This window comes from Oncorhynchus nerka, linkage group LG24, assembly GCF_034236695.1.
Source record: "Oncorhynchus nerka isolate Pitt River linkage group LG24, Oner_Uvic_2.0, whole genome shotgun sequence".
Lineage (NCBI taxonomy): Eukaryota > Metazoa > Chordata > Actinopteri > Salmoniformes > Salmonidae > Oncorhynchus > Oncorhynchus nerka.
Window position 1 is genome coordinate 64898863 of NC_088419.1, and position 20282 is coordinate 64919144.

Sequence of the window (20282 nt, forward strand, 5' to 3'; positions counted from 1 at the left end):
TGCATATGACACTGTGCCATATGATTCAGAGGGGTTGGGATAAATGCGGAAGATACATTTCAGTTGAATGCATTCAGTTGTACAACAGACTAGGTATCCCCCTTTCCCTTCCCTTATGCTTACCTCCTGTGTACAAGTTGTGCTTCCTATTTTGGTTAACATTCATTTTTGCAATATGGTCAAAACATTAGTTTGAGGGGATGTTTAGAAAATGCACAGTGAACACTTGATTAACTTCTGAAGACGCAACAGTCATTTCTGGCATATTACCTTTGCAAGATCCCATTCTCTTGTGGCATCACACCATTGATGGCTGCCTGTAAAAAGAGAAAAGACCATGGAATAAAATGTGTCGCAAAGTATTACACTCTTGAGAGCATGCATATTCAAACACTGATAATCAACAGTAAACGTTCCCATAACTATCTACTGCCAGTTCCTGCCAATAGAACTAGTCATTTGAATTTCAAAGGCAACTTTTGGTAGCCATACGAGTGGCTGTGAGTCTCTCTACAGCAACTATAATTCTGAAATGAATGTTAGTGTACTAAGCTAGGATGATAATCAGACACATTAGGTATAGGCTATAGGCATGCATTGATGGGCTACTCTTTTCTGTTAAAACAATTAGATTATCATATTTGGACTCAACGCAAAGGGAACGTAATGCAAGAAAATGAGGGGGCACTGGTGCCCAAACGATGATATGACATTCATAAGAGAACAGATCATTGATGAGAAAGGAGGTTGAAGTACGTAGTTGGCCTCAAAGTTTTTTAAACAGTGAAACTGATTTAGGGGAACTGTTGAGTACACAGAGCAGCAAGAGGACAATACTCGCAATGAGTTTATTTTTGGCCCATTGTTAGGAGACCTATTGAGATGAGTGCTCTAGAACACTGGGAAATGTCCAGCAGTGTTTCCAAACATTGCAAAATGTACCATCAACTAAAAAGTACATGAACAGAAAATATTTTAAAATTGACAAAAATACCAGAGAAAATTGTAATTGTGAAAACTTGGCAACTATTAAGAAAAGTTTGTAAGTAGGTCTACTAGTGAAGCCACAAATCCATGACAAAAGGGCCACCGAGTATTTAACACTTGTTCGCTGTCCTGTCCCAACACACAGGTTTCTTTTGTTCGCTGTCCTGTCCCAACACACAGGTTTCTTTTGTTCGCTGTCCTGTCCCAACACATAGGTTTCTTTTGTTCGCTGTCCTGTCCCAACACATAGGTTTCTTTTGTACATTTTGCTCAACCTAACAGCACCGAAAAGGAACTGCAAGTCATCACATTTACAGGTGCGTTTAACCACTGCTTAGGCTCTACTTGCTTGCTTTGAAAAGCTGCCAGCACAAGAACAGCTCTCGGCTAAATATAGCCCACCCCATCCAACACACACTATGATAAAGGGTTACATTGTGGAAATAAAGTGAAAACAGTTTCATACCGCTCCTTTGAATCTCAAACTTGAAATCAAAGCTGACACAAGACTTTCTTTATACGCCCATTAAAAGAGGGGTGGTAGGTAGCCCAAATGAGGTCTCACTGATAAACGGAGACACATGGCAATGATGGTGCATTGTTGATTGAAATGTCACAATCAAGGTGACAATACAACTCAGTAATAAGTGTAGCATTGTAGTTCAAATAGGAAGCAAACTGAAATAGGTAATGAAATCACACACTGTGTGCTTTTAGCAGCTATGCTTTTGCTTAATTGGTCATTTGAATTGGCTTACAAGTTGAAGTAACTAGCAAGCACCAGTGCTCACAGTTGTACTGTAGTATGATTTGGTCAGGTTCACCATGCAGACTAAGCCTTGGTGGATGACAGGAGTAGAGAGTTGTGAATTAGGCCTACCCATGGCCTTGAATTTATATAAATGGGTCTTCGTTTGATAAATGTATCTCAGAATACAGTAATTGGAGTATCAATAGACATTACATTCTAAAAAAAAATGGTTAGGCATAATATTCTAGAAACAACATTAGTACTTTCAACGTAGAGCACATACGGAAATCTATAACTCACATTACACAAGAGTACGTGCAACAATGTAAAGCAAGGTCCCCAATAGGTGGTCCGGTGATTTTAAATTGGCACCCCAAGTTGAGCAAAATATATTTTAATATATAATTTGTTTCGTATAATTTTTGTTGTTGGACATAAGACTATAATATCACCAGGAAATCTACTCAGTGATTTTTATTTTGGAAATCTGTTCAAGTATTCAAACGCATAAATAGAGGCATACGTGATCGTATTCCAATGTAATCAAGGTCTGATTCTGTTTTTGTCAAATATTATATCCATTTGGGACGGTTGCAATTAAATTTGCAGTGTACAATTTATTTAGAACTAACTAGGTTTCCACACAACCAATTTATGCGAGTAAAGTACAAAAATATCACGACAGGCCTGATGGAAATAGCAAATTCATCTGTAAACTTCGCAAATGGCAACAAAAAAAACAGACTAGACAACGTGGGATCTTTAGGAGTCAAACGTTCATTATGCGAGAAATGGCGGCGGAAATGTCTAATAAAAGAAAGACATTTACATAAGTATTCAGACCCTTTACTCAATACTTTGTTGAAGCACCTTTCGGCAGCGATTACAGCCTCGTGTCTTATTGGATATGACACTACAAGCTTGGAACACCTGTATATTGAGAGTTCCTCCCATTCTTCTCTGCAGATCCTCTCAAGCTCTGCCAAGTTAGATGGGGAGCATAGCTGCACAACCATTTTCAGATCTCTCCAGATGTTTGATCGGGTTCAAGTCCAGGCTCTGGCTGGGCCACTCAAGGACATTGAGACTTGTCCCGAAGCCAACTCAATGCAGGAGTGGCTATGTGCTCAGGGTCATTGTCCTGTTGGAAGGTGAACCTTCACCCCAGTCTGAGGTCCTGAGCAGGTTTTCATCAATGATCTCTCTGTACTTTGCGGGATTCATCTTTCCCTCGATCCTGACTAGTCTCCCAGTCCCTGCAGCTGAAAAACATCCCCACAGCATGATGCTGCCACCACCACACAAGTTTCCTCCAGATGTGACGCTTGGCATTCAGGTAAAAGAGTTCAATCTTGGTTTCATCACACCAGAGAACGTTGTTTCTCATGGTCTGAGAGTCCTTTATGTGCCTTTTGGCAAGCTCCAAGCCTTTTACTGAAGAGTGGCTTCTATCAAAATCAAATCAAATGTATTTATATAGCCCTTCGTACATCAGCTGATATCTCAAAGTGCTGTACAGAAACCCAGCCTAAAACCCCAAACAGCAAGCAATGCAGGTGTAGAAGCACGGTGGCTAGGAAAAACTCCCTAAAAAGGCCAAAACCTAGGAAGAAACCTAGAGAGGAACCAGGCTATGTGGGGTGGCCAGTCCTCTTCTGGCTGTGCCGGGTGGAGATAACAGAACATGGCCAAGATGTTCAAATGTTCATAAATGACCAGCATGGTCAAATAATAATAAGGCAGAACAGTTGAAACTGGAGCAGCAGCACAGTCAGGTGGAAGTTGAAACTGGAGCAGCAGCATGGCCAGGTGGACTGGGGACAGCAAGGAGTCATCATGTCAGGTAGTCCTGGGGCATGGTCCTATCTGGCAACTCTACCATAAAGGCCTGATTGTGGAGTGTTGCAGAAATGGTTGTCCTTCTGGAAGGTTCTCCCATCTCCACAGAGGAACTCTGGAGCTCTGTCAGTGATCATCGGATTCTTGGTCACCTCCCTGACCAAGGCCCTTCTCCCCCGATTGCTCAGTTTGGCCGGGCAGCCAAATCTAGGAAGAGTCTTGGTGGTTCCAAACTTCTTCCATTTAAGAATGATGTAGGCCACGGTGTTCTTTGGAACCTTCAATGCTGCAGAATTGTTTTGGTACACTTCCCCAGATCTGTGCCGTGACACAATCATGTCTCGGAGCTCTAAGGATAATACCTTTGACCTCATGGCTTGGTTTTTGCGATGACATGCGCTGTCAACTGTGGGACCTTATATAGACAGGTGTGTGCCTCTCCAAATCATGTCCAATCAATAGAATTTACCACAGATGGACTCCAATCAAGTTGAAGAAACATCTTAAAGATGATCAATGGAAGCAGGATGCACCTGAGCTCAATTTCGAGTCCAATAGCAAAAGGGTCTAAATACTTATGTAAATAAAGTTTTTTTAAATTATTATTATAAAAAGGTGAAAAAATTCCAACTGTTTTCACTTTGTCATAATGAGTATTGCGCATAGATTGATGAGGATTTTCTTTTATTAAATCAATTTTAGAATAAGGTTGTAACATAACAAAATGTGGAAAATGTCAAGGGGTCTGAATACTTTCCGAATGCACTGTAATAACCATCAAATCATAGTAAACTTGAAGTCTCGATGATACGTTGTGTGGTCCTCCAACAACAACTCGGGAAAGCATGCAGTAATTTGGTTACAGATTAAATTAATTATGATAGACTTCACAGGGTGGTGAAAGTGCAAGGTGAATCACTTGATGCTACTTTCCAATAAATTGAGGGTCTTACTCTGGTGACATGATGATTGACGCTTGGCTGCAGTTTGACAAATGAAAATAATCCTGCTCTTTTGACCATAATCTCGGCAATGCCCACACCGCATCTGCGAGCTGTTGGCTACAGCCCCACATGCCATCTGCGTGTGAATGTGCCTTAGGCATGCTGCAAGGAGGCATGAGGACTGCAGATGTGGCCAGGGCAATAAATTGCAATGTCTGTAGTGTGAGATGCCTAAGACAGCGCTACAGGGAGGCAGGACTGACAGATGATCATCCTCGCAGTGGCAGACCACCTGTAACAACACCTGCACAGGATCGGTACATCCGAACATCACATCTGCAGAACAGGTACAGGATGGTAACAACTGCCCAAGATACACCAGGAACGCACAATCCCTCCATCGGTGCTCAGACTGTCCGCAATAGGCTGAGAGAGGCTGGACTGAGGGCTTGTAGGCCTGTTGTAAGGCAGGTCCTCACCAGACATCACCGGCAACAACGTCACAAACCCACTGTCGCTGGACCAGACAGGACTGGCAAAAAATCTTCACTGATGAGTCACGGTTTTGTCTCACCCCGGGTTATGGTCGAATTCCCGTTTATCGTTGAAGGAATGAGTGTTACACCGAGGCCTGTACTCTGGAGCGGGATCGATTTGGAGGTGGAGGGTCCGTCATGGTCTGGCGCGGTGTGTCACAGCATCATCGGACTGATCTTGTTGTCATTGCAGGCAATCTCAACGCTGTGCGTTACAGCGAAGACATCCTCCTCCTCCTCCATGTGGTACCCTTCCTGCAGGCTCATCCTGACATGACCCTCCAGTATGACAATGCCACCAGCTATACTGCTCGTTCTGTATGCGATTTCCTGAAAGACAGGAATGTCAGTGTTCTGCCATGGCCAGCAAAGAGCCTGGATCTCAATCCCATTGAGCACGTCTGGGACCTGTTGGATTGGAGGGTGAGGGCCATTCCCCCCCAGAAACATCCGGGAACTTGCAGGTGCCTTAGTGGAAGAGTGGGGTAACATCTCACAGCAAGAACTGGCAAATATGGTGCAGTTCATGAGGAGGAGATGCACTGCAGTACTTAATGCAGCTGGTGGCCACACCAGACACTGAATGTTACTTTTGAACCCCCCCCCTTTCTGTTAGTCACATGTCTGTGTTCAGTTTATGTCTCAGTTGTTGATTCTTATGTTCATACAAATATTTACACGTTAAGTTTGCTGAAAATAAACGCAGTTGAAAGTGAGAGGACGTTTCTTTTAGTGCTGAGTTCATAATGAAAACACATTAAAATTATTATTATTTATTTTTAAATTGGGTACATGAGAATTTAATTGCCAAAGACATTTTTATGTGCACCGCGTCATCACACAGCCTTTTTTGCACAAAAAGTACATTTGAGGGAAACATCTGATGGGAAAAAAACATTGTTTTTATGCAGATTTCAGAATATTTGCATGGAAATCTTAGAAAACTAGCTTCTGTTCAGGCCCCCGATCATCTGTTCAAGGAAGAAGAAAAAAAAGAAAATAGGCCCACGGCTATGATTGGGGACTAATGAAGTAAAGGCTATAGTCACTACAGTAGCCAGGTTGTTTAACAATTCTAATAGCAAAATAAGTATATAATATATTTTCAATTTAAAAGAAGAAAATGTCAGGTTCGTATGACCTACTGATGTGTGAACTTACCACTAAATCCCAATTATTGAGTTCTAAGAGCGTGATTGCCTCTGCAATGTTGTCAATGCCAGTGCAAGCCTGTGAGAAAAACAGAAGAGGTCATGTACATAAAACACAAGAACCAATAGAAAGTGTAATTGAGCATTTATGATGCTGACCAAAAATACCAGCATTATAGATTTGATTCTTGCATCCTGCAACATATACTGAATCTGTTCTGTAGCCTAAGTCACTTTGGATAAAAGCATCTGGTAAAAAAACCAAGGCCAACTTTGACATCTTCTTAGAAACTGACGAGTTTTAGCAGATTTGTTTGTTGTCCCTTGGGCTTGTGCGGTGGAGGAGATCTTTGTGGGCTATACTCAGCCTTGTCTCAGGGTAGTAAGTTGGTGGTTTGTTGATATCCCTGTACTGGTGTGTGGGCTGTGCTTTGGAAAAGTGGTTGGGGTTATATTCTGCCTGGTTGGCCCTGTCTGGGGGTATCATCGGACGGGGCCACAGTGTCCCACGACATCCCTGTCTCGGCCTCCAGTATCTATGCTGCAATAGTCTATGTGCCAGGGAGCTAGGGTCAGTCTTATATCTGGTGTAATTCTCCTGTCTTATCTGGTGTCCTGTGTGAATTGTATTATTCTCTCTCTAATTCGCCCTGGGACCATGCCTCAGGACTACCTGGCCTGATGACTCTTGGCTGTCCCCAGTCCACCTGGTCGTGCTGCTTCTCCAGTTCCACCGGACACGCTACCTTGTACCAGATCTGCTGTTTTCGACTTTCTACCGCACCTGCTGTCTCGACCTCTGAATGCTTGGCTATGAAAAGCCAACTGACATTTTCTCCTGAGGTACTGACCTGTTGCACCCTCTACAAACAGATTATTATTTGACCCTGCTGGTTATCTATGAATATTTGAACATATTGAAGAACAATCTGGCCTTAATGGCCATATACTCTAATAATATCCACCCGGCACAGCCAGACTGGCCACCCCTCAGAGCCTGGTTCCTCTAGGTTTCTTCCTAGGTTCCTGCCTTTCTAGGGAGTTTTTCCTAACCACCATACATCTGCATTGCTTGCTGTTTGGGGTTTAGGCTGGTTTCTGTATAGCACTTTGTGACATCTGCTGATCTAAAAATGAGCTTTATAAATACATTTGATTGATATTAAGATATTGGGTTTATAGCAGACTTTCAAAAAGTTCCACATTCCAAATGTTCCTAGTGGACAGTGAGCTGAAAGTACACTGCTCGCATAAATTGCCATTATCAATACCATAACACTGAATGATACTGTAATTTACCTGGTATCAACCACCCAAATTAATCTGGTCCTCCACTCAGTATATCACTGGGTGGTTTGACTGACTGGTCATTATCAGTATAACGACATGTTTCAGTGGGCTAGAAGTATTTACATTGCACCAACCAAGTATGCTCAAGCTAGTATGAGTGCTACATTGAAAGTTTTTCCAGATTTAGTATTTAGCTCCATGTAGCCTAATGTGATTAACGAGGAGCTCAAAATGAGTGCATGTAGCACTGACAGCTTAAAACTGTGTTCTTTAGTTTTTTGTGGCCCTGTTATTTATTCAAAGACCTGTAAATTGTCAGGATGAAGAGCTCAAGCGTTCAACACGAACGTTAAATTTACAGAGCTTGGAAACATGCACAAGAAATGCACGCTAGTGATGTTACTTGATAGTAGGCTAGCTAGCTAAACTCAATAGTGACCAAGCAAGTAGTTAGCTACCTAACGTTAGTTTGAGAGTTAAGCAAACACAAGTTAGCTAGCTAACCAACTCAGTTGAGAGCATTTACAATTCATACAGCATACATCTTCGCTGAGAAATGACAAAGGAAGCTAACGGTAGCTATATCGTTTTTAAATTCCTCTATAATTAGCTACGATGATCCCAGCTTTTACTAACTAGCTAGCTTTTTAGCTAACAACTAACGTTGGTTCGCTAAATTGACGTCTAACAGTACTGCTAGATAGCTACCAGACATACTGGTATATTATATTGCTGACTTCAGATACTTTTGGGGTAGACAGCTTTACGAAATGCTATGCAACAATGCAATTATTTAGTAGCAAACTCGCTCCTGCGTCTAGACGTAACGTTAGCTAGTTAACGTTCATTAGTAACGCATCTAATGTTCGCTAGCTATCGTGTTAGCTAGCTTGCTAGTAAGCTAATGTGTTTGCCGTGTCAGCTGACGAGACATTGCTGTTGACGTTAACACTGCATATTGTTTAATGTTAAGGTTCAACATAATTAAACTAGCAATCTAGATAGTTCTGTATCCTAAGGAAAGTCCGAACCCACCTGAAAGTCAGCAAGAATCATTTCTCTGTCCATGCTATCGGAGGCCATCGCAGTGACTACTTAAACGCGATTCTTCGTCTAGCTATCGCTTGCTTTCTCGCCTCACTCACTCAAACAAATGGTGAGTACGATATCATGTAAATATCTGCTTAAGTAAACTCAATAAATATATATGCGGTAGCTATGTAAGTTGCAAATGCCGCACTTTGGTTTGGGTTTTACGACTTAAATGAATTTCAATTCTCTGTTATCGTCACTTTTTTTCTGGTTGGTATTCACGGCTTTGTCTTCTCTTTACGGCAATCACAAAGTGGGATAACGTAATAGAGATTGATAGAGGACTCATCTTTATATCTGTGCCATAGAGTTCGCCAACTTGTAGTCCTAAAACCCGGAAAATAGTTAGCTCTGGTTGTTTCAGCTATCGCTATATGGAAAATCAATGGGGAAATAATATGATTTTGCAATAAACGCAGAAAATAAGGTCTTAATTTAACACAGGCTTAGGAGATCTTATACGTTTTGTTCTATGAGATAATAGTAGCCAGTTAACATGACTATGAATAATTATGAAGCCTATGTGCTTTTTTTTAAATAACATACATTCTTCAAAATTCACAAAAACTGATGTTAGCTGATTAACATTATCTCATAGAACAAAACATATAAGATCTCCTAAGCCAGTGTTTAGGCTACCACAGACCTTATTTTCAGTGTTTATCCAAAAACTCTACTGAAACGCCATTCATTTTCTCAATAGGGATTGTTCAATGAACCATAGTGGAGTTAGTGCCTACAAAAAGACGCCATTACTATTTCTCTATTATATACGGGTTGGATGTTTAGCAACACAACCGACTCGTGAGCAACTATGGGGAAAACAGACAGGGCTTAGATTATTATTGTGTTATTGACTGGACATTTGTTTATTCCATGTGTAACTGTGTTGTTGTTTGTGTTGCACTGCTTTGCTTTATCTTGGCCAGGTCGCAGTTGTAAATGAGAACTTGTTCTAAACTGGTAAACCTGGTTAAATAAAAAAATATTTAAAAATATATATATTGTTGACAACATGTAAATTATATTTTGTCTCCAATGTTTATTGAGAACATAAATACATGTACACAATGAGCGTTTATCTCTCAAATACATCATTACAGTTGTTGGTTAGCTAGCTAGCGAATTTGAGCCATATTAGCATTGACATGAAATCAGCCAAAACACCTCAAAACAAGACATGGTATCAAGAACAAGATGAAACTAGCTCCAACGAGTCACTTATGATTCCCCACATGGCAGTTTCTTGTAATTGTTGGTAGCTACCTGGCCATCCAGAATCGCAACAAGTCCCCATTGAAGCGTGCACATCCTTTTTGTGACGTTGTCAGCTAACCCATCTATAGTGTCTGTGACAGCATGGGCACAGTGCCATTTAGGCTACAATCCATTGGAATCCCCACCAAATTGACTGGGTCTACTTTGACTACTTTAAAATGGTGGAAGCATAGTGGAAGTCCTCAATGGCGCTGCCCATGCAAAAACGGTCTTTTGGCCTCTAGAAGCCTCTTTTATTTTCTATGTATATGGTTAATTTTGCCACAATGTTCTGAATATTGCAGATGGAATGAAATGTATAAGCACAAAAAGTATCCAAGAGGGCTCTATCTCCAACATTGTATCTTTGCGCCTTCACTGTATGCACAAAGTTTAACCCTAAACCTCTTAAATGTAAAGTCCCAATATTTGAGGATCCTATTTATTTATTTATTTTCAATTCAGTCTGGTATGTGAACGGTAGTCCCTATTTGCAAAAGCAGTGTGTCTGCGGAAAGCTGAGTGTCTTGGCTATTGATCTGTGCACAATCTTTGGTGTGACTTACTACCATATATGGGCATACAAATGCACGTATACAGACCTAATTTCAAGATGGCTGCTACCTACATTCCGGTTAGCGCTGTGAAGCATAAACGAAATTAACACGGAATACGTTGATTCACACCGAAAGCCGGGACTCCACAGATCATGAGGATGTCTTATTTGTCTGCCTGTGACCTACCGTTATTGATCAGCAGCCCTGAGAGTGAAAATGTTTATTGTACACAACGTTTTCACCAAACAGCAAACATCTTAGATTTGGTCTGTGTTTGAGCTATAGCTACATGGGGTGTATGAAATGAATGCTTAGGTTGGAACAAATCTAGCCCACTGCCAATGTTATCTGATGATGTATGACTTCATCTTTGTGCATGAAAAATATGATGAAAACACTTGGATATCCCCTACACCACCACAATGTTTGAGAGAGGTTGGTGTTGTAGACATTCATTTTTATAGTGAACAATAACTTAAGGCACATCCAGTGTGCAAAAACAGTACAATTACCACATTTGGACACTTTGGAGAGGTTGAAAGGACACTTGAATGTACCCTGGATACCCCATAACAACACTACAGTGTTTGAGTGAGGTTGATATGGTATATATTGTGTTTTTATACTGAACAAATAGAATTTATGGATTACAAATATGTAAAAGCACAATAGTAATTATCTAATTTACAGACGTATGCCACTTACTGAAAAGGGTGCCTAATAGAGAGGGCAGCCGTACTTCTAGCCCCTACACAACTTTACAGTTTTTTTACGTGTTATTTCTTACATTACTAGGCCAGATATTTTTTGGTGTTATTACATATAGCCGGGAAGAACTTTTGGATATAAGAGCAGCGACAACTTACCAGTATTACGACCAGGAATACGACTTTCCCAAATCGGATCCTTTGTTCATACCCCCCAGGGCAATTGAACTGATCCAGAGGCAGATCCAAAATATTGCCGGCTGAGAAGAGTGGACTTCTAGTCTGACTCAGGAGGCGCGCACACCACCCACCACTTCCGAGTATATTACTCGCTAATGTTCAATCTCTGAGTAATAAAGTTGACGAGCTGAGGGCGAGGATTTCCTTCTAATGAGACATCAGGGATTGTAACATACTCTGTTTCACGGAAACTTGGCTCTCTTGGGATATACTGTCTTGAGTCCGTACAGCCAGTTGGGTTCTCAGTTCATCGTGCAGACAGGAATAAATATCTCTCTGGGAAGAAGAATGGCTGGGGTGTATGTTTTATGATTAACTACTAATGGTGTGATTTGTTCACCAGACCTAGATTACCTCACAATCAAATGCCGACCTATTTACCTCCCAAAATAATTATCTTCGGTTATAGTCACAGCCATGTATATTCCCCCCAAGCCGATACCACAACGACCCTCAAATAACTTCACTGGACTTTATGTCAACTGGAAATCACATATCCTGAGGCTGCATTTATTGTAGCTGGGGATTTTAACAAAGCACATTTGAAGAAAATGCCACCGAAGTTCTATTAACACATAGACTGTAGTACTCGCGCTAAAACACTTGACCACTGCTACTCCAACTCCCGGGATGCCTACAAGGCCCTCCCCCACCCTTCCTTCGGCAAATCTGACCACGACTCAATTTTGCTCCTCCCTTCCGATAGGCAGAAACCCAAACAGGAAGTACCCGTGCTAAGGACTATTCAACGCTGGTCTGACCAATTGGAATCCATGCTTCAAGATTGTTTTAAATTACGTGGACTAGGGATATGTTCCAGGTAGCCTCCGACAATAACATCGACAAATACACTGATACAGTGACTGAGTTTATCAGGAAGTGTATAGGAGATGTTGTTCCCACTGTGACTATTAAAACCTACCCTACCCAAAAACCGTGGATAGATGGCAGCATTCACGCAAAGCTGAAAGCATGAACCACCGCATTTAACTATGGCAAGGTGACTGGGAATATGGCCGAATACAAACAGTGTAGTTATTCCCACCGTAAGGCAATCAAACAGGCAAAACATCAGTATAGAGACAAAGTGGAGTCGCAATTCAACGGCTCAGACACGAGACATGAGATGCCCGCTTTGAGTATAACGAGTATAACAGTCCCAACGACACGGCCCGCTGCCAAGGACTGTGGGCTCTCCTTCTCCGTGGCCAACGTGAGAAAGACATTTAAGCGTGGTAACCCTTGCAAGGCTGCCGGTCCAAACACCATCCCTAGCTGTGTCCTCAGAAAATGCACAGACCAGCTGGCTGGAGTGTTTACGGACATATTCAATTTCTCCCTATCCCAGTCTGCTGTCCCCACATGCTTCAAGATAGCCAGCATTGTTCCTGTACCCAATAAAGCAAAGGTAACTGAACCTAATGACTATCGCCCCATAGCACTCACTTTTGTCATCATGAAGTGATTTGAGAGACTAGTCAAGGATCATATTACCTCTACTTTACCCCGACACCCTAGACCCACTTCAATTTGCTTACCGCCCCAATAGATCCACAGACGATGCCCTATCCCATCTGGACAAGAGGCATACCTATGTAAGAATGCTGTTCATTGACTACAGCTCAGCATTCAACACCATAGTACCTCCAAGCTCATCATTAAACTCGAGGTCCTGGGTCTGAACCCCGTCCCGTGCAACTGGGTCCTGGACTTCCTGACGGGCCGCCCCCAGGTGGTGAAGGTAGGAAACAACACCTCCACTTCGCTGATCCTCAAAACTGGGGCCCCACAAGGGTGCGTGCTCAGCCCCCTCCTGTACTCCCTGTTCACCCATTGCTGCATGACCACGCACACCTCCAACTCAATCATCAAGTTTGCAGAAGACACAACAGTAGTAAGCTTGATCACCAACAATGATGAGACAGCCTACAGGGAGGAGGTAAGGGCTCTGGGAGTATGGTGCCAGGAAAACAACGTCTCACTCAATGTCAACAAAACAAAGGAGCTGAACGTGGACTTCAGGAAACAGCAAAGGGAACACCCTCCTATCCACATCGACAGGACCGCAGTGGAGAAAGTGCAAAGTTCCTCAGCGTACACATCACGGACAAACTGAAATGGTCCACCCGCACAGACAGTGTGGTGAAAAAAAGAGCAACAGTGCCTCTTCAACCTCAGGAGGCTGAAGAAATTTGGCTTGGCACCTAAAACCCTCAAAAACCTTTACGAATGCACAATTGAGAGCATCCTGTCGGGCTGTATCACCGCCTGCTACGGCAACTGCACCGCCCGCAACCGCAGGGCTCTCCAGAGGGTGGTGCACATCCAGTGTGCAAAAATTCTGACACTTTAGAGAAGTTGAAAGGATACTTGATACCCCATAACATCACCACAATGTTTGAGTGAGGTTGAAATGGTAGACATTTTGTTTTTATACTGAACAAATAGCATGGTGCGGTCTGCACAACGCATCACTGGGGGCAAACTACCTGCCCTCCAGGACACCTAAAGCACCTGATGTTACAGGAAGGCCAAAAAGATCAAAAGACAACAACCACCAGAGCCACTTCCTGTTCACCCCGCTATCATCCAAAAGGCGAGGTACATCAAAGACAGTAAGGACAGTAATATGGTCCAATTCACACGTATCAATATAACTCGTTGTCATTCCTACTGCCTCTGATCTGGCGGTCACAAATACTGCGTTTGTAAATAATGTCTGAGTGTTGGAATGTGCCACTGGCTGTCTGTAATTTAAAAAATAATAACATGGTGCCGTCTGGTTTGCTTAATATAAAGAATTTGATGTCGGGGGAATACGGAATAAGTGGGACACTTCTTGCAATTCAGTCTTCTGTAACCTCCTTCGACATTATAAAACATATTAGCCCAACACGTGATACATTTCTGAAATCCTCGAGATGTTTCCTAATCACACACAAAGTAAATGTTGATATCATATTCACAGGAGGCATGTGTACACTGAGTCAAAATCCTATTTTCAGTTTGCATTCGGTAGACTAGATCAAGCAGGTTAGATCAACTGGGACAACATTCAATTCAATTGTGTGTTATTAGGAAACATCTGACAATTTCAGAAATCTATCATGTGTTGGGCTAATATGTTGGCTAGATGTCGGAAGAAGTTACAAAAGACAGAAACGCAAAAAGTGTCCCACTTTTTCTGAATTCACTCAAATAACTGTCACGCCCTGGCCATAGAGAGGCTTTTTATTCTCTATTTTGGTTAGGCCAGGGTGTGACTAAGGTGGGCATTCTATGTCCTTGTTTCTATGTTTTGTATTTCTATGTCTTGGCCTGGTATGGTTCTCAATCAGGGACAGCTGTCTATTGTTGTCTCTGATTGAGAACCATACTTAGGTACCCCCCTCACCTGTTTTGTGGGATGTTAACTTTGTAGTTGTTCAGGGCACATAGCCCAAAGATTCACGGTTGGTTTTTTTGTTCCTCGTTTTGTCGGAGTCATTTTTAAATAAAGTTCAAATGTACGCTTACCATGCTGCACCTCGGTCCAGTCCTTCAGCCAGCCGTGACAATAACAGTACAAGAAATACATGAATAGTACTACAAGAACCCGAGTTCTGCCTAACCTAAGTACAGGGTAATGTAATGTGAACTGGAAAAGCTTATACTGTAAGTCTGTCCCACTTTAGCTATTCCATGCTCTTTTACTTTAGCTAACTATGGATGGTAAAGTGGGATGACAAAAACAAAAAACAGAATTACAAAATTGAAACCTAATATTGGCAACTCTTTTATGTGTTTTGATTGACCAGTTCATAGTATGCACATTTACATCACAATCTGGGACAGTGCATTATTTATTACCGTTTTATAACCTTAACATCAAAACAGAAAAACAGCTGTCACTGAGCCGGGTGAGCTTCCGGCCCTCTATGATGTCACACCAATGAAGGGATGTAATTTTGGTCATGTGGTTTAGAAACAACAAGATGTTTTATGTCAGACCAAGAAATAAATGTGTCAGGATTAAACTGTCCCAGTTTATATGATGTCCCGCTCTTTCTGAATTCACCTGAATGAAGTATGACAATGTTGTACTTTTCCACCACCACATACTTTTAGACTTTTGTTCGAGTAGTATTTTACTGGGTGACTTTCACTTTTACTTGAGTCATTTTCCTATCTTTTCTTGAACAATTGAGTACTTTTCCACCACTGGAATTACGTAGGCTAGGTTATTAATCCTACATAAAAGTCTGACAAATAGGGATGCTAACAAAGGCGATTTCCTCCTTTCCAATGCATAGCCGCGGGGAAGTAGGCAGTGCTGAGTGTGATGCAGCACCCTGATAAATCAAAATTATAAAATATATATTGAAAAAATATATTGAAAACATTTTTGGGCCACCAAAAATTAGTGCACTAGGCCTTTATTACTCCTGTGTGAGTGGAGAAAAATACTGGTCAGCAGAGCGGAGAAAAATACTCTTACAAAAATATTATTATTCATGACTTATGGTGGGTGATTGGTTGAGCCTTCTAGGGTGTGTGACATCACACAGATACGCTGCAGAGCCGTCTGTTTAGCTTGCTTGCCAGCATAAGCAGTAAGTCAATCAATCAATCACATTTATTTATAAAGCCCTGTTTTACATCAGCCAATGTCAAAAAGTGCTATACAGAAACCCAGCCTAAAACCCCAAACAGCAAGCAATGCAGATATAGAAGTACCGAACAACTCGGGAAACCCAGCTTCAGCTTAATTAACTGGAGAATAAATTAAACCCTCACCAGCTAGCTACATATCTATTTTAGTTTCCCGATTCATAAAACTAGTCCACTTATTGTTATTTTTACCTTTCCACAAACTGTCTGTTACTCGATATGAGCAAGTTAAACCAAATGTATCAAAGAATATGAAATCACGATTAGTTTGCCAGTAACATTTTAGTAATTTAGCTATCCTTCTAAATGTAGTGGTCAGTGGATACACTATGAGTTGAACATATTTGTCTGAAAACGAACTTGTCGCCAGTTGTTGTTGCCCGTGGTGGAATCATATCTAACCAGCTAGCTCCTGAAGCCTATGTCTATGGGTTCCCGAGTGACACAGTGGCCTAAGGCACAGCATCTACAGTTCCTGGTTTGAATCCAGGCTGTATCACATCCGGCTGTGATTGAGAGTCCTATAGGGCGGCACACAATTGGCCCAGCATCGTTCGGGTTTGGCCGGGGTAGGCTGTCGTTGTAAATAAGAATTTGTTCTTAACTGACTTGCCTACTTAAATAAAGGTAAAAAATGGCTGAGGTGACTCAAACCCTGTAGCTAACTAACAAGCCCACCTCGGCAACAATGTTATTGGGGTGTGGGTGTCACGAGTCCTGCCGAAGATGGTTCCTCTTCCTGTTCGGGCGGTGCTCAGCGGTCGCCGGCCTACTAGCTGCCACCGATCCCCTTTTCTGTTTCAGTTAGTTTTGTCTGATTAGTTTCACCTGTTTCTTGTTTGGGTTTTGTTTTGGGCTATTTAAACCCGGTATGCCCGCCTGCTTTTGTGCGGGCTTGTTTTTCTGTTCATGTGTGTGGATTTATGTGGATTCCTTTTTCCGGACGGTTTTGTTCTGTTTCTTGGACTTGGTTATTTATGCGCCCATGTGTTTGGCGTGACCGTTACTCTGTTCCTGGAATAAAGACCCACGTTTGAACTAACTCTGCTCTCTGCGCCTGACTCCTCCACCCACTACTCCTAGAAGCCGTGACAGTGGGAATATTAGATGTCTTTTAATTTTAAGATAACTGTCATTGAAGTTGGTGGTTAGCTACTACTGGTTTTAGATCCAAGGTGAGAGAAATTGTCTGCCATTGTTTTGTGTTTTGGTAAGGGCTCGGAGTGATGTCAAGCACACAAGAAGCATCAACTAATCACCCGACACATAATAATGACTTTGCCTCCGGCTATCCTACGAAAGGAAATTTCACGTACAGTACAGTAGACTACAGTAGAGTACAGTAGTGTTTAATTCAGTAGAGTACAGTACAGTTTAATATAGTACAGTAGAGTACAGTTTAGTTCAGTAGAGTATATTTTAATTAGAGTAGGGTACAATACAGTACATTATACTGTACTGAACAATACTTTTATTTACTTTACAGTACTCTATTGTGCTCTTTTGTTTTGTACTGTACTGTAATATACTCTACTTTTCTTTACTGTAATGTAATGTATTGTAGTCTGCTGTGCTCTACTGTACTGTGTTGTGCTGTGCTGTCCAAACTTGTGAAATATAGATGTCTATGTTTGGGCCAAATTAAGGCCCGCACCAAATCTAAACCAATTATAGATGTCTGTATTTGGGCCAAATATAGGACCGAGGTAAAGTTGGTTTTATATTCACACATTCGGACATTCAACAGATTTTTGCCAAAAGCCATTTAAAAATGTAAAAATCAATAACTAATGCACCGTTTGTCACAGAATCATCAAACTAGATACAATTTATTCTAGAAATGTCTAGCATACTTTTACAACCTTTGTTTTGAGGAAAAATTCCAGTTTTGATTTTATAGAAATACATAAAATCTATAAAATGCCATTTAGTATGAATCAATAACTAATTCACTGTTTGTCACAGAAACATCAAACCAGGTATTATTTATTCTATAAATGTCCAGCATACTTTTACAATCTTTGTTTTGACTAAATATTCCAGTTTTGATTTGATAGAGGGCATGTAGTCCGTCTAGAAGGCGTGTGGTCAAAGTTCTAACAAGTCTGTTATACCCTATTAGAAGGGGCCTGGCATAAACTTCTGCATCTTCAGTCATATTAAATTAGATTACAGGAAAAAACTATGGGATGAAGGGGTCAGCGTAGACATTGTTAATGTTGTAATTGACTATTGTAGCTGGAAAAAGCAGATTTTTTAATGGAATATCTACATAGGTGTACAGAGGCCCATTATCAGCAACCATCACTCCTGTATTTCAATGGCACGTTGTGTTAGATAATCCAAGTTTTAATTTTAAAAGGCTAATTGATCATTAGAAAACCATTTAACAATTATGTTAGCACAGCTGAAAACTGTTGTGCTGATTACAGAAGCAATAAAACTGGCCTTCTTTGGACTCGTTGAGTATCTGGAGCATCAGCATTTGTGTGTTCGATTACAGGCTCAAAATGTCCAGAAACAAGTAACTTTTTTCTGAAACTGGTCAGTCTATTCTTGTTCTGAGAAATGAAGGCTATTCCATGTGTGAAACTGCCAAGAAACTGAAGATCTTGTACAACACTGTGTACTACTCCCTTCACAGAATAGCTCAAACTTGCTCTAACCAGGATAGAAAGAGGAGTGTGAGGCCCCGGTGCACAACTGAGTGAGAGGACAAGTACATTTGAGTGTCTAGTTTGAGAAACAGACGCCTCACAAGTCCTCAACTGGCAGCTTCATTAAATAGCACCCGCAAAACACCAGTCTCAACATCAACAGTGAAGAGGCGACTCCAGGATGCTGTCCTTCTAGGCAGATTTGCAAAGAAAAAGCTATATCTCTGTCCAGTGTCTGTGTTCTTTTGCCCATCTTAATATTTGATTTTTATTGGCCAGTCTGAGATATGGCTTTTTCTTTGCAACTCTGCCTAGAAGGACAGCATCCTGGAGTCGCCTCTTCACTGTTGATGTTGAGACTGGTGTTTTGCGGATACTATTTAATGAAGCTGCCAGTTGAGGACTTGTGAGGCAAACACAACGTGCCATTGGAACACAGGAGTGATGGTTGCTGATCCTGGACTGGACTTCCTGACGGGCCGCCCCCAGATGGTAAGAGTAGGCAACAACAAGCCTGCCACGCTGATCCTTAACACTGGGGCCCCTCAGGGGTGTGTACTTAGTCCCCTCCTGTATTCCCTGTTCAGCCATGACTGTGTGGCCAAACACGACTCCAACACCATCATTAAGTTTGCTGACAACACAACAGTGGTAGGCCTGATCACCGACAACGATGAGACAGCCTATAGGGAGGAGGTCAGAGAACTGGCAGTGTGGTGCCAGAACAACAACCTCTCCCTCAATGTGACCAAGACAAAGGAGCTGATCGTGGACTACAGGAAAAGGCGGGCCGAACAGGCCCCCATTAACATCAACGGGGCTGTAGTGGAGCGGGTCGAGAGTTTCAAGTTCCTTGATGTCCACATCACCAATGAACTATCATGGTCCAAACATACCAAGACAGTTGTGAAGAGGGCACAGTCTCTCCCTCAAGAGACTGAAAAGATTTGGTAGGGGCCCCCAGATCCTCAAAAGTTTCTACAGCTGCACCATCGAGAGCATCCTGACAAGGTTGCATCACTGCCTGGTAGGGCAACTGCTTGGCATCTGACCGTAAGGCGGTACAGAGGGTAGAGCGAACGTCCCAGTACATCACTGGGGCCAAGCTTCTTGCCATCCAGGACCTATATAATAGGTGGTGTCAGAGGAAAGCCCATAAAATTGTCAGAGACTCCAGTCACCCGAGTTATAGACTGTTTTCTCTGCTACCGCACGGCAAGCGGTACCGGAGCGCCAAGTCTAGGAACAAAAGGCTCCTCAACAGCTTCTACCCCCAAGCCATTTGACTGCTGAACAATTCATAAAAATCGCCACCGGACAATTTACATTGACACCCCCCGTTGTACACTGCTGCTACTCGCTGTTTGTTTGTTACCTATGCATAGTTTCTTCGCCCCCACCTACATGTACAGATTACCTCAACTAGCCTGTACCCCTGCACACTGACTCGGTACTGGTGCCCCTGTATATAGCCTCGTTATTGTTATTCTTATTGTGTTACTTTTTATTATTACTTTTTATTTTAACCTACTTGGAAAATATTTTCTTCTTCTTGAACTGCACTGTTGGTTAAGGGCTTCTAAGTAAGCATTTCACGGTAAAGTCAACACTTGTATTCGGCGCA

General features: G+C 41.9%; 1 protein-coding gene across 2 annotated transcripts in view; it reads right to left on the reverse strand.

Annotated features, from left to right (window-relative positions):
- The window catches only part of LOC115108426 (FAS-associated factor 1-like), a 91839-nt gene extending 81923 nt beyond the window's left edge, over positions 1–9916 (reverse strand). Inside the window, exons 1-3 of one of the 2 annotated variants that reach the window (XM_029632727.2) lie at positions 9857–9916; positions 6219–6287; positions 271–317 (exon numbers count right to left, since the gene is read on the reverse strand). In XM_029632727.2, the coding sequence (XP_029488587.1) occupies positions 271–317; positions 6219–6287; positions 9857–9901 (161 nt within the window). In that variant the 5' untranslated portion in view covers positions 9902–9916. Of the gene's footprint in view, positions 1–270; positions 318–6218; positions 6288–8533; positions 8838–9856 lie in introns of those variants that run through there. The other variant, XM_029632726.2, reaches the window with a different exon arrangement.
- Positions 9917–20282: the final 10366 nt, after the last annotated feature.